The sequence below is a fragment of the Ictidomys tridecemlineatus genome, chromosome 3 (assembly GCF_052094955.1).
Source record: "Ictidomys tridecemlineatus isolate mIctTri1 chromosome 3, mIctTri1.hap1, whole genome shotgun sequence".
Classification (NCBI taxonomy): domain Eukaryota; kingdom Metazoa; phylum Chordata; class Mammalia; order Rodentia; family Sciuridae; genus Ictidomys; species Ictidomys tridecemlineatus.
In genome coordinates, this window is record NC_135479.1 from 33,560,918 (window position 1) to 33,576,015 (window position 15,098).

At 35.8% G+C, this 15,098-nt stretch overlaps 1 protein-coding gene across 1 annotated transcript in view; it reads left to right on the forward strand.

The window, feature by feature from the left end:
* Positions 1 to 12,617, forward strand: part of Vmp1 (vacuole membrane protein 1) — a 115,138-nt gene extending 102,521 nt beyond the window's left edge. Inside the window, exons 11-12 of the mRNA XM_005321558.5 lie at positions 10,738 to 10,840; positions 11,801 to 12,617. Of these exons, the coding sequence (XP_005321615.1) occupies positions 10,738 to 10,840; positions 11,801 to 11,944 (247 nt within the window). The 3' untranslated portion in view covers positions 11,945 to 12,617. The remainder of the gene's footprint in view (positions 1 to 10,737; positions 10,841 to 11,800) is intronic.
* The last annotated feature ends 2,481 nt before the right edge of the window (positions 12,618 to 15,098 follow it).

The window sequence follows — 15,098 nt, forward strand, 5'->3', positions numbered from 1 at the left end:
GAGATTCAAGTGCTATGTTGACAAATATTTCTAAGGGCTTCTATTCTCAATGTATGTATGGAGTGGCCTACCTAAATATGATACCCTAAGCAAGCCTTTAGTTTATGGTATTTTTAGCATAATATATCATTCATTGTTTGACAATCCTAATATTCCAGAGTTTGAATATAGGCCTTCTCCCAATTAGAAATAATCAATAGATATATTTTTTTTGGATAGTTCTAAAAAGTAGTTGCTAGTATCTTTAGATTTAAGGGAAGGTGTCCTTATTATTTTTATATATCAAAGGATTGATCTAATTATACATGTAAATCTGAAGAATGTAATAAATCAATTATATATTCTGAAAGAGGTTTTAGGTATTAGCCTTCTGGTTTATGGTATGTTTAGCAGGTAGATAGAGAAAATGCTCTGTAAAAAAAGATTAGGCATGTAATGTTTTTTCACTCTTTGAAATAAGTCAGGAGATAAAACCAAAGAAATTTTAGAACTTAAAGCCTGTGTAACATTTGTGATACTCTTTTTTTATTTTTTTAATTATGATTTAAATCTAATTTTTAATCTAATTTAAATCTAATATTTTTAATTTTTTTTAAAGAGAGAGTGAGGAGAGAGAGAGAGAGAATTTTAATATTTTATTTCTTAGTTTTTGGCAGACACAACATCTTTGTTTGTATGTGGTGCTGAGGATCGAACGTAGGCCGCACGCATGCCAGACGGGCGCGCTACCGCTTGAGCCACATCCCCAGCCCTTTAAATCTAATTTTTAATTTTAGACTTCCTCCATTGAGAGAGACGTGCAGATAGTTCTTAAAGAATATAACCAAATCTAACTTTAAAAATTATAATTAAAATGACATGTTCCAGTATTCTCACCAAATACAGGATAAGAATTCCCAGAAAATAACATTAAGCATGTGACTCGAAACAAACCATATGCAGAACATTGGCTCATTGTCAGGTTGCCAGGATCTTATTGGAAGACAAAGTCCCCAGTTTTACCACACAAGAAAAGTTTCCATAACTCAATCATTGAACTGGAGGGATGGGGGATGGGGGATGAGGTTGGCTGGAACAGGAACTTTTACCAGATACAGAATGTTCCATGCTCTTCTTTGCTGTCTCCTATTTCTGAGTTAACTTGACCTCAGAGTAGTGCTTGCCCGTGGTAAGAGAGATCATTTCTACCAGTAAGTAATTAAGTGCTTGAATCTGAATGTTGTTTCATTTTCTTACTACTATGAAGAATAGTCAGAATGAGCTTTGTGAGCCTGGACTTTTTCTCCTACAAAAAGAAAATATATCCTTTCATTTTAAAATATAAAATGCTTCATGTACCTGATTCTCTGACATGGATCATTATGAAATAATCAGAAAAGTTATGGAAATGTAGAACCCAAACATTTATATTACCTAATAAAAGGATACTAAGGGCTTTAAGATCCCAACTGCTGGTACTTAGTTATGTACTCTAATTTTAATATAACCTTCTTCTGCAGTTTAGGAAAATTTCTTGCCTTTCACATCTATGATAGTTTATGTATCCTTCTCCTTTGATACTTAGTCCTTCTATGTTTTTGTCATAGATATTAAAAGTTAGCAAATTGGACTGTTAGATGAGAGAGAAGTAGACATTGAATTAGGAAGTTACTGTTGACCATAATTAGAGCATTTCAGAATGATCAAAACTAAAACACATTTATATTGGATTACATGAAACTGTGGAGTAAAGGAAAAGGCAGGCCAAGGTTATTCCTGTCACATTTTAATTGTTCTATAAATATTTGTTGACCAAATGCATTTATTCACTTGTTAACAGGGGAGAAACCACTGTGTGTTTTAGGCCGAGGGAAAGACTAGCAAAAAGCTAGAAATAAAAAATACAAATGGGGCTGGGGATGTGACTCAAGCGGTAGCGCGCTCACTTGGTGTGCGTGCGGCCTGGGTTCGATCCTCAGCACCACACACAAACGAAGATGTTGTGTCCGCCGAGAACTAAGAAAAAATAAATAAATGTTAAAATTCTCTCTCTCTCTCTCTGTCCCCCCCCCTCACTCTCTCTTAAAAAAAAAAAATACAAATGGAAAAAAAAAAGTAAGGAAGGAAGGCTATGGAAAGCAAATTAACATTTAGTAAGCACCCCTGTACCAGATGCCTTATTAATTTTTTTTAACTTAATATGTATAACAAAACCTGTGAGGTACTACTACTGGGTAGTAGAGGGAACCAAGGCACAGAGAAGTTAATTTTATATAAATGGTAAGAGATGAATGAAGAGAGAATGAAAAACCATGTGGGTTGATTATCCTTTTTAATCAGTTCATCCTTAAACTGAAAGTGAAAATTCTACGATGTAGAATGGAGAAGGAGGACATGGAGGCAATGCTACAGTGGGCTATCTGTCCCCGTTGGAGGTTGGAGTTTGAGCTAAAGTGCCAGTCTCAGACAGCAGCTATTTGAATTTGATAACATAAATTCTTTCCACACTCTTGTTCACGTTTATCAGCCTGGGCACTGCTGTGGCTGATCACTGCTGCTGTTACAGTTAGTGCTCTGGGTTTAAATGCATATTCTTTCTTTCTCCTAGCACCTGCTACATTGATGTTCCTTCAAAGCAAAGAACACAAACTTTTTCCCCCTAGTTTTCTACTTGCAGGTAGTGATTTTCTGCCTTTCCAGTCTTTCAAATAATTAATCTTTGGTTGAATTCCAGACATTACTGTTACTTTTCAGGATACACTTATCATCATCCCATTTTCAGTGATCTCAAGGCCAGTAAACACTCATTACTGTCTCATCTTAAACTTAAAATTCTGAAAACTGCTGATTTGATTATTGTCATTGTTTGGATGTTTTGTTTTGTTTTGTTTGAGACAGGGCTTGCTAAATTGTGTAGGCTGGCCTCAAATGTGTGATCCTCCTGTCTCAGCCTCCTTAGTTGCTGGAGGTGAAATCAGTCAACTTTGAACAGTTTTGTTTTTGTCAGTCCATCAGTTTTACTTGGGTCTTACAGAATGCTCCTTTAGCTCTGGCCTCATTCATTAACACCAGTGCCTGCTTGGTTCCTGCTGCACAGGTCTGCATTCTAAAACAAGGTTCTGTTTTCTGGAGCTGCTCTTTAATGACAGCTTATTTCAAAGAGTAGTTGCTAATTATAAAAAGGTCTTAAATTCATTCTGATTATAGAAAACAATTTGAAATGTTCAAAATCAAGGGAGATTGCAGATTCTTTTGTGATCAAAATTTGTTGCAAGGCAGTAATAATCATACACTTGATGTTTCTGGATAAAGCAGTGGTCTTCCTTCTACCTAGCCATGAGGAAAAGGAGGTATCATGTTTATATTACCACTCTGCACACAATGGACTAAATTGAGTACAAAAGAGGTTTTAATCATTTAAAGGGGCACAGATGCAAATGAAATTCAAGATGTTTTAATCTCAAACCCTGAGGTTGAATCACAAAGAATTTTAGAAGGTGCCAGAGACTACCAACATAGATAAGAAGCTCCTAGATTTTCTACTATAGTACATAATATAGTATATAATTTTGATCCTGAATATATTTTATGTTGGGGTGCTCTTCTAAGTTCCAAGGATATAAAGGAACTTGATTTGAATAAGCTACCAATTTTTCCTAACAGTATCAGCTTCAAAGATTTATATTCTGTATTAAATTAAATGGTAATGACACTTTCATTCCAGTCACATAGAATTATTAGATCTTATTTTTACTAGATTAACGTATAGGTTGATTTTCAGTTAGCACCAGTTCATGTTCTTATTCCTGGATTGATTAGGTAACAATTGTCTTCCCCCCCTGTCTCCGTTAAGTTCTAAGGGAAAGATGGGTAGTATATAAATATAAATATTAATGAGAGTTGGTATGAGGTGACCTTTGGCTTTTTCAGAAAATTGCACCATAAACTACCCCCACCCTTCCTGAACTGTCCAATTTAGGAGGAAGACATTTTCATGTAGAGGATAATCTATCATTGTTGAGTCAGGCCAGGAGTCTGAGGTCCATTCTGAGTCATTATGAGCAGAGCTCTAGGATTGGTTGGTCCCCAGAGAAACTGGTGGTTAAATACTGTGAGAATCTTTATCAGACAGGAAATGACAACTCATTAAAATACTAACCGTTAAGCCTGTTTAGATCACTGCCTGGAGTGTGGGGAGGAAAATTTAACTCTACAATGTTTGACTAAAATACACATTTCTAAAAAAAGAGAATTATATACCAGACTGTTACCAACAAACAGAATTGCTACTTCATCTTGTTGCTGAACTTTTGCCACACTGTGATCACCTCTTTTGCACAGAAGGCATATCAGCATGTGATAAGAGTAGGATGGGGAAGGGCTTTTATTTCATCCCTGAAAATACATCCCACTATAATCTTAAATGTAAAATTCATTCTCTTCAGGGCAGGAGTCTTTTGATTTCAGTTGGAAGAGAAACATTTTCTGTTTAGGGTTTTATTTCTATGTTCCTCGGCCAAATCTCAAATGACAGAATTCACTGGAGCCAGAGATAAATTTGATTTATTGATTTACATACAGGGGCCCTCATTCAATCGAGGAAATTCTTAAAGCCCTGATATTTATTCAGAACATAGTTAAAAGTTTTAGCTGTGGACACAAAATTCTAGTCTCTTGAGGTTTGACTCTCCAGACTGTAAAGGCTCATTAAAAGAATGAGAGAAAAGTAGACAACCATTTTTGTAGAAATAGCTTTTTTTCCTCTGTTATATTACTTAATAGTCTTACATTGAGTTAGTCTGCTAACTAAGCCTTAAGATGATTTTTACCTTTTGGGAACAGGGTATAATGTTTACACCTGTTGTTGTAGTTTAGCTTCATGATCTAAACCAATGGTCACTACTGTCAGATGATAATAAAATAATAGATATTCTTTTTATTTTCATTTATGCTATTTTCTTTTTTGTATATTTTTGTAATGCATATAACTTTATTGTGGTAATAATACATTAAAACATTATATGACTATACGTACATTGAGGATGTCTTATGGGCACTCCCTCAGTCCACATATCGGAAGATCACGTGTCATGGAGAATACAAAGATACTTCAGGGCAAGAATTCTTTCCACACTACAAAAGGGGCTTACTGTGAGTCCTTCTCTTTTTTTGTTCACTTTTAGCATATTGCAGTTTATTGTGTTTTCTGTACTCTATCAATCAGATTTATAGGTTATCATTCCTAGTTTTAACTAAACTAACCTTCACAAAACAGACATAGGCTTGAAAATGTTCGTATTAATACATAATAGAAGGGGCTGGGGATGTGGCTCAAGTGGTATCGAGATTGCCTGGCATGCACAGGGCGCTGGGTTCAATCCTTAGCACCACATAAAAATAAAATAAAGATGTTGTGTCTGCCGAGAACTAAAAAACATAAATAAATATTGAAAAATTATTTTAAAAAGACATAATAGAATGAAGATAATACTAATAATGCATTCACAAGAAACAGCAAAGAAGTTGAAACATTGATATTCATTCATTCCTTATATCAGCTCTTTAGTAGTCACGTTCAAAAGATAAAAAAGAAAGGCCAGGCACAGTGACTCCTGTAATCCCAGAGGCTTGGGAGACTGAGGCAGGAGCATCACAAGTTCAAAGCTAGCCTCAGTAATTTATGGAAACCCTGTCTCTTTAAAAAAAAAAAAAAAAAGCTGGGGATTTAGCTCAGTGATTAAGCACCTGTGGTTTAATCCTCAGTACAAAAAAAATAAAATTAAATTAAGTACATCACCTAGTTTCATGAAGATAAATTAACACAGAAGAGATCTGACTAGAAAAATCCAAACAGAATCATGACCAGTTTAAGGAAAATTTCAGCTATTTTCTAATAACAAAACCTAGTTTGATGACACTCTCCTGATGGAAAAGAGATTAAAAGTAAATCAAATGTTGTTTTTTTATATGTGGTGAACTAACATGTTTAAGACACAATTTGAAAGGAGTCCCTTAAAAAACAGGAATAATGATGACCAATAAACTCTATGCATGCTTGGAATGAGTGTGTGTTCCACATTAACCAATAAATAAAAATTGATAGATTATGAAAAACAGTTGTCCCTCCACCCAGTGTCTGTATACCCTCTGCCAATTGTGTTACTTCCTTGAGAAGATGTTTTGGCATTTGTGAATACAGAGAATAATGCAAACTTCCCTAAGGAAGAAATTATAGATTTCTTATAATTTAGATCAGTGATTTCCAGAAGCAGAGTAATGTATATATTTAAAATTGTAGAAAAATAAGAGATTTTGTTTGCAAATTGTTTAGTGCTGACAGAATTTTTCCCAAATTTTATTTTGTTTGTTTTTTTTTCTTCATTTTTTTTTTTAATATTTATTTCTTTTTTAGTTCTCGGCAGACACAACATCTTTATTTGTATGTGGTGCTGAGGATCGAACCCGGGCCGCACGCATGCCAGGCGAGCGTGCTACCGCTTGAGCCACATCCCCAGCCCCCAAATGTTATTTTGAATGGACTTTTTTTTTTTAACAATAATTAAGTTTGCAAAGTAGTTTGTCTTGAGTCTATTCTAACAGACACTTAAATATGTGAGCATGGTAAACAGTTGTGCCCATGAAACTGATTTTTGAACTCTAAATGGATTTGGGATTTTGTAATTTGTCTGCCTGTCTTTCCTCCCCCACCACCACCACCTTTTTACCATTTCTAGGGTTTTTTTTTCTTTTTATTATTATTTTTTAATCAGTAACCAAATTGAAGAACTGTCACTAGAATAATTTGTTGGAAATTTGGTTTTTGATATTGTATTTGCTTTTGGTTTCTGCCAAGAATAAAAATACCAAGATGCTACCTGCTACCCACAAAGATTTTTTACCCACCAAGTTGGAGATCTACAAGGAAAATCAGAGATCATTTTTTTTTCCTTTTTTGTTTTTCTTTATAACATTCTCACCTAAAGTAAGTAGCTATTTAAGAGGCTCTTTTATGTATGTTTTAGTTCAGTTGCTGACTGCAAAATAGCTCTTCCTGTGTTTGTTCTCCAACTGCATGTTTCCTATATCACAAAGCCTCAATTCTTTGAACTTAATCAAAACCAAATGGCAATGGCAAATAGGACTTTACTCACTCACTGAGACATGAGAGTTCTTAGCCAAATGCATAGAATTGCTATGAATTTAATGGCTTTTAGAGCATGACATTTAGGTTGTTTCCTAAACCAAATGTAAAAAGCCAATGAACTATGATGTAGGTGTGTCCCTTCCCCACCCTGCCCCAAAATATGTACTTTTTAAGTTAATCATCAGTGTCAGAATGGACTCTTGCTTCTGGACTGCTGCTTGAAAACAACTTGAGGGACGAGGTTACAAACTGTTATTTTTCACATTATATGCATATTAAGATTGACAGCTGTAATTCTAATTTTTGTCTGCTCCATTATTGAAATAGCTTTAATGATTATTAAGAAAACTTCAGTATAAAAATATTTTGTGTAAACTGAGCCCTCAGTAACTTACACTGTTGTTTTTAGAGATGGAGAAATTAAATTAGAACTAAAGTTTTGATGAATACATGATAAAAGATTGAGAGATTGACAAATAATTGGATTTATAGCACCTAAGACCTAAATTCCAAATGTGTTAACTTTTAGATTAATTCAGATCATTTATTTGTTCATGATAGTCTTAGTTTTAATATGTTGCTACTAAAACTGTGGTGTTTTGCAGTGGTAGCACATGCCTATAATTCCTATAATCCTCGGGAGGCTGAGGCAGGAGGAGTGTGAATTCGAAACCAGCTTTAGCAATTTAGCAAAGCCCTAAGCAACTCAGTGAGACCCTGTCTCTAAATAAAATTTTAAAAGGGCTAGGGTGTGGCTCAATGGTTAAGCACTCCTGGGTTCAATACCCAGTACCACACAGAAACTAAAAAAAATGGGTTGTTTGTTTCTGTTTTTTGTTAAACCCAGAGGGAATTAACCACTGACCCCCTATCCCCAGTCCTTTTCATTTTTTAATTTTGAGACTGGGCCTCACTCCTCCTGCCTTAACTGTAATTACAGATATGCGCCACCATACCCAGCTGTTTTTTATTTTTGAGATAGGGTCTCTCTATGTTACCCAAGCTGGTCTCAAGCTTGTGATACTCCATCTCAGCTGGGATTACATTTGTATGCCACCACTCTCAACTAAAACTTATTTATTTTCAGTTGTTTTCCTAGTCTCTTGTAGAAATCTGTGTATATCCCCTACACTAACAAAACATCCCAAAGCATATCAAACATAGCATTTTGATAAATGTATCTCAGCATTAGCCCCAGAATAATTATTTGAAACTTGCATACCATGTGATTGAACAGTGGCCTATAAAAGAACAGCTTAAGTGTATCTCTTATACTTACAATGGACTTAAAATGGCAAATCATTTATCTCTTCAAATTATTTTCAAGGGAATCGGGAATGATTGTTTCCAGTTCCTTCCTCACTAGGCTCAACAACAACACATTAGAATCTTTCTAACGTTGAGATCTTAAATTTTGCTTTCTCTAAATTACTTAACTGTAGCTATCCTTGGTAATTTTTGTTTGTTTTTTGAGTATTTTTAGTTGTAGAAGGACACAATACCTTATTTTATTTATTTATTCACTTATTTTTATGTGGTGCTGAGGATTGAACCCAGTGCCTCACATGTGCTAGGCAAGTGCTCTGCCACTGAACTACAACCCCAGCTCTCATTGGTAGTTGAAAATGATGACATAGAGTATTAATGTTAAGATGAATGAATTGACTTGGAAAAAAATAGTTCTTATACATCTGCTGGTTTTGAAACCAGTCTTTTTATGCCTGTATTTTGCTGGAGTTTTTGTTTGTTTTTATTCATCTGGTTTCTTTTTTTAAATTATCCATCTTAACTACTTTTATTTACTTATTATTTTTATTGTTGTTAATGGGCCTTTATTTTTTATTTATCTGTGCTGAGAATCGAACCCATTGCCTCACATATGCTAGGCAAGCACTCTGCCACTGAGCCAGAACCCCAGCCCTATCTGGTTTATTTCTAGTGTAAATGGTTGAGCTATTTGCATCCCGGCTATATATTACATAAGGAAATGTTGGACTACTAAGGTAAATCTTTCCTCTAAAAAATATTTATCCTATCCTTGCCTTTTGTAGTTAGAAACATTGATGATATACAACACAGCTCTTCTGGCCTACCACCTTGAGATCATAATGCCATTTAGAGGTCACTTAGAGACCAAGATGGAGATGGAGACTTCTCCATCTTTGATATTTATCATAGCTCTTCTGGCCTCTTCCTTCACCTTTACTATAAATGTCAGTTCAATCCTTTTCCACACCTCCTTCAATGCTCACTAAAGGACTTTTTGGACTCCATCCCATACTGTTCTGTCCTTTCTCTTTCTAGTTCTTTAACATATAACTAATTTCTGTACCAAATATTTAGTATTGCACATCTTTTGTTTGCAAATCTGTATTTGGTGTGTGTGAGAGAGAGAGAGAGAATTTTGAATTCTCATAGTAATTTTAAGTTTCTTGTGGGCATAGACTATTTCTTGTACTTTCTTTTTAGTTTTTCCATAATAACATGGAGTCTAAACACTCCTTTGAGTGTTTGGTGGTGGAGATAATAGGATCAAAGAAAAAAAATAGCCAAGAGTTAAGAATTTGTTAGCATCTGGTAAATACAATTGCTGAAGGAAAAAAGTTTTTTCTTTGATTCCTCTGCTTTTTATTTTTATTTATTTATTTTTTAAAGACAGCAACTATATTTTTCTAGAAAACAGATGAAGTTAATGTGATTCCATATACTTTTAGGGAAGTATATTTTAGAATACCCTTTTAATGGCCCTAGAAAAGAGATTGTGATGTTTGATTTTCTAAGCTACCCCAAGTTACCATTTTAAAAATGCCTGTGAGCGTGTCTAAAACAGGATCTGCAGTTGCCAAACCGGTTTAACAGCACTGCCTCCGCATATTCTGGGTGAGAGGGAGCTGGGGAGTACAGAGCCTTATCAGAGATTGCTATCCCAGTCATCTCAGAACAAGTTGTTTAGTAATGTACAGGAGTTTCTGTGCAATCCGTCCACCATAAACCACGAAATGATTCAAGGTTCATAGTTCCTTCTTTGTTCCTTTGTTAATCACTGACTTCTGACTAGGGGGAGGTGCCTCCCAAATTTGCTAATGCATTCTTTTTGGATAAGGATGACGCATGCACGGATTGTCCTAATAAGGACTTAGATTGAGAAAGTACCGCCCACTCTGAGAAGATGGGACAAGTCAGAGAGAGGGCGGGCAGTTTCTTTTTTAACTGGGGATGACACAAGCATAAGTCATTTCCTTATTAATCGGTTCAAACCAGTTCTTACAGGAACTGGTGGTGATAAATGTGGGACTTCTCAGAAGTCATTCATTTTATTCTTTGTACCATACCAGTGTGCAGTATCAGCTGAGCTGGCCTCATTGTGAGAACTAACTCTTAGTTTCTCCAAGACATGTTAAGAGATTTTTCTACCTTAAAGAGTTGTTTGAAGGAAGAATTTTTATCCACTAAAAGAGTTCACAAGATTTTGACAACTCATTATTGTATTTTGTTCCTTTTTTTATCTAATCCCTGCTTTTTGAGTCCAGGCGGTAAGTGGAATTTCTTTAACATCTCTCTTGCTTTTCTTCCCAAATGTATCTTTGCCTTGGGCTTCTGTACCCTGCTTCCAGTGCTGTCCCCGGCATAGGTCCGTCTCTGCAGAAGCCATTCCAGGAATACCTGGAAGCTCAGCGGCAGAAGCTTCACCACAAAAGTGAAATGGGCACACCACAGGTGAGAATTTATTTGGGGTTCTTCTCCCTTGTGCAGTTTCAGGCTGAAATTAAGATTCACAGTTCTCACATTTTTCGACAGAGTGAGGTTTGCTTGCCAGTTTCCTTTACAGAAGTTGAATTGCCATGTACTTTCTCCTGGGAAATAGTCTTTGTTTTAAATTAGACAAAAAAAAGTATAACTACTTCTTGGGCATCTTCCAAAAACAAGCCTGGGGCTAATAGAAAATAATGGTTCAGTTATGTAGAATCAGTTGTTGCCTTGATCTTAAATGACTTATTAGATATATACCTCTCTACTGGATTAAAAAGTTAAAATTTACAGCATAACAAAGTATTAGACTTAAGTGAGGTAACTTAAATGTCTACCTGCTGTTTTTCATTTCAGTCGTGAGAAAATGATTTTTTAAAAATAAACCAAGGTTTATAACATAGATGAACTTGAAGACATTAACTTAAACTAAGCCTGCTTTTTCTGTAAATAGTTCTGAAACAAGGGGAAATGACTAGAAGAGGATGAGTAAGCAATAACCTGAAATGGGATATTGCAAGGAAGAGCACTTGTTTCTTCATGTGGCCCTTTGCTGCCCTCAATTGTCCAAGCATGACTTAAATTTATATCTTAAAAACAGCTCTCTTTCCCAGAACAAAACTCTTTTTAACCATCTTGACAGTACTCAGCAAGTGTCTGCAAGGCAGCTTTAGGGAACAGAAGACAATTATTCAAGATCATTCTAAACTGTATAAATCAACATTTACTTCATCCAACAAAGCAAAATCTCTGTGGCCAAGTGTAAAAAGCCCTGGTTGGAGTGTAGAGTTCTGGGTAGCTGTTTAGGCTTTGTAAGTTATAAGCTTCAAATTCTCATCATTTTGCTTAAAATATGGTAGATGATCCCCTTGTTACTGTTAAACAAATGAAGCCTTTGTCACGTGAATCGTTCTGCATTTCTTCCTGCAGGGAGAAAACTGGTTGTCCTGGATGTTCGAGAAGTTGGTCGTGGTGATGGTGTGTTACTTTATCCTGTCTATCATTAACTCTATGGCACAAAGTTATGCCAAACGAATCCAGCAGCGGTTGAACTCTGAGGAGAAAACTAAATAAGCAGAGAAAGTTTTTAACTGCACAAATTAGAATGGATGGGTTCTGCTTTAAATTGGGAGGACTCCAAACCAGGAAGGGAAATTCTCTTTTCCAACCTGTATCAATTTTAAAAACTTTTTTCCTGAAAGAAGTTTAGTCCATATTTTGCACTGACATACTTTTCCTTTATGTGTTAAGGTATCCACCCTCAATCCAGTTCGCATTGTTCTTTTATTAGGGTGGAATGAGATGTTCAGTCGCAAACCTAACAGAAACTAGCCTTCTATTTGTTACTTTCAAAAGGCCCACATGGTACGATTAGAGAATTCCCTCCACACAAACAGTTCCTAAGTATGTTAAATATGTCAAGCTTTTTAGGCTTGTCAGAAATGATTGCTTTGTTTTTCTAAGTCATCAACATGTATATAAATTATATAGATTGGATAACAGTCTTGCATGTCTATCATGGTACAATTTAATATGCCATCCTGCCCAAACTTCCTCTCCCACCCTCAAAAAGGCCATTTTATGATGCATTGCATACCCGCTGGGGATATTGATCTTTAAATTTTGAGACAGTATAAAGGAAAATCTGGTTGGTGTCTCACGAATGGGCTGACACCATTTTTTAACCTGTATATTTAGAATGAAGTCATGGAAAAACTTTATAAAGACATCTTTGATCATTCCAAAATTGTGTCCATTTTTTGAGCGTTTTGATTTTTTACTTCCTTTTAGCTTCTTCCATCTGACAGCCTTGCCAAATCTACCACAACCAGAATTTCAGAGTCTTCATTTATTTGCATGAAAGAGCCACCACCATGGTATCTTTTGTTATGCTGGAATCAGCAGCTACACTCTGCTAAATGGCACCTATGGGATTGCCCTAGTCTGGGGATTTCGTGCTTTGAAAATAGGACTGGAGAGGTAATATGTATTAAGTCAAAGAAAGGATCCTGGAGAGGGCTGAGGTACAGGCCTGCCTTGTGCAAGGCATTGGGTTCCATCTTCAGCAGCATCAAAAAAAAAAAAAAAGCACCAGAAAGAGAAATTACTCTTTTGTTTCTCATTATTTGTTCATTTTAGCTGCCATGTACTCTGGTTTTAACAGACAGAAATTTACTTTTACATGTAACCCGGTTTCCTTTCTGTATTTTATTCTTAATGTAATTTTCTTTGGGGATGTTTCTGATTGAACCTGTTTATTTGTTTTGCTTAGGAAGAAAATAAACAGTTTTATTTTTTTCCTTTAGGAAAAGTGATACTAATGTTGTGTCAAAATAGAATAGAATTGGAGTTAAATCCCAACAAGCCAGAAATGCTTGATTTGCTTTATCAAATCCCACCTGAATGTCTGCTTGTTTTGCCTACCGTCGTGACATCTCCATGGCTGTACCACCTTGTCGGGTAGCTTATCAGACTGATGTTGACTGTTGAATCTTATGGCAACACCAGTCGATGGGCTGTCTGACATTTTGGTATCTTTCATCTGACCATCCATATCACTTGTTCTCATTCAAACATTACACAGCATCATGGTTTTCAAAAACTGGTCCTTTTGTCTAATGGCACTTTTGAGTTCCTTTATACCATGATATTGCAGTAGTATTGAGAGGAGATCTGTGGGAAATTGGGATAGTCTTCAGGACCACACCTAAATAAATAAAGGATGAAGTAACCTGCCTGTGGGTTTTGAAAAGGTTATTATTAACAACCTTTTTATTGTTTTATTTTTCAGCGACGTTCTAGCAGTTTGACTCTTACTTGACCTTGCTTGAATAGCAATGTTTATATACTTCTAAATAGATTCAGGTTAGCTAAAGTCAGGGTTCCTAAGTCAGCTTCCTATTGTGTTTCATACCCTCCACCTTCATCTTATTTGGTGTTTGTCTGAAGAAAGGAAAGAGGAAAACAAATAGGAATTGTAATGTCTGTCTGTACTAAATCTTTAGGGCTTATTGATAAGTTTGTTTTAGGATAGTGTACTAAAAAAAAGAAACACTTTGTTTCTTAGGCGAAACAGCTAAAAGACTAATACATTCAGTTTATGATGATCACTTATTCCCTGTTTCAAATTAATTTGCTTTGAAAACAAATGAAGAGGGGCCAGGGTTGTGGCTCAGTCATAGAGCACTTGCCCAGCATGCATGAGGCACTGGGTTCAATCCCTGGCACCACATAAAAATAAACAAATAAAAGTATTGTATCCATCTACAATTGAAAAAATATTTTTAAAAAATTATAAATGAAGAGCAGCTTTCCTTTAAGTGTTCAGGTGTGATATGCCCAGATGTTCCTGTTGCATTCGAGTCGAGCTGGAGCAGTATGATACTCTTCTGCTCCAGGATTGATTTGTTCCTTTTCTTCTATCCACTGACATGGATACAATGGCATGATCCCAAAGATAAGCCTACCTAATTTCAGTTGGTGGGAAACCAGAAAGCATGCCAAGTGGATGGTTTGAGAAAGCATGCCAAGTGGATGGTTTGATATTACTGTAAATAAAAGAGGACTGGGGAATTCTAATTCCTTCTTTTATGTCTCATTTCATGCCTTTATACATCTACAGTGTTTTACCATGTCTCAGCTCAGTGACTGTCTAGCAGTTCAGTACATTAGCAGTTTATGCATGTAATCACTAATGTGGACATGAGCACAATAACCAGTTTTCCATAACTTTCTGTAGTCTCTGCATGTATGTGCATAATCTGGATTGTGGAGTTTGGAAGAAAAGAATATTTTTACTTTTGCTTGGAATGTTGGTGCATTCCTGTAATCCCAGGTTCTCAGGAGGCTGAGGCAGGAGGATCACAAATTCAAGGCCAGCCTGGACCAACTTAGGGATACTATGTCTCACAATAATTTGAGGGGCTGGGGTTGTAGCTCAGTGATAGAGCACTTGCCTAGCATGCATGAGGCACTGGCTTCAATCCCCAGCACCACATAAACAAATAAAATAAAGGTCTTGTGTCAATCTACAACTAAAGAAAAACATTAAAAAAAAATAATTTGAAAAGGGGCTGTGGATATAGTTAAGTGGTATAGCACTTGACTAACATACTAAAAAAAACATACATTCCATCCTCAGTACCAAAAAAAAAGAAAGACCCCAGATATCCTGCTTAAGAATTGACAAAGCGCAGATACACAAAATTTACTATGACAAATATTAAAA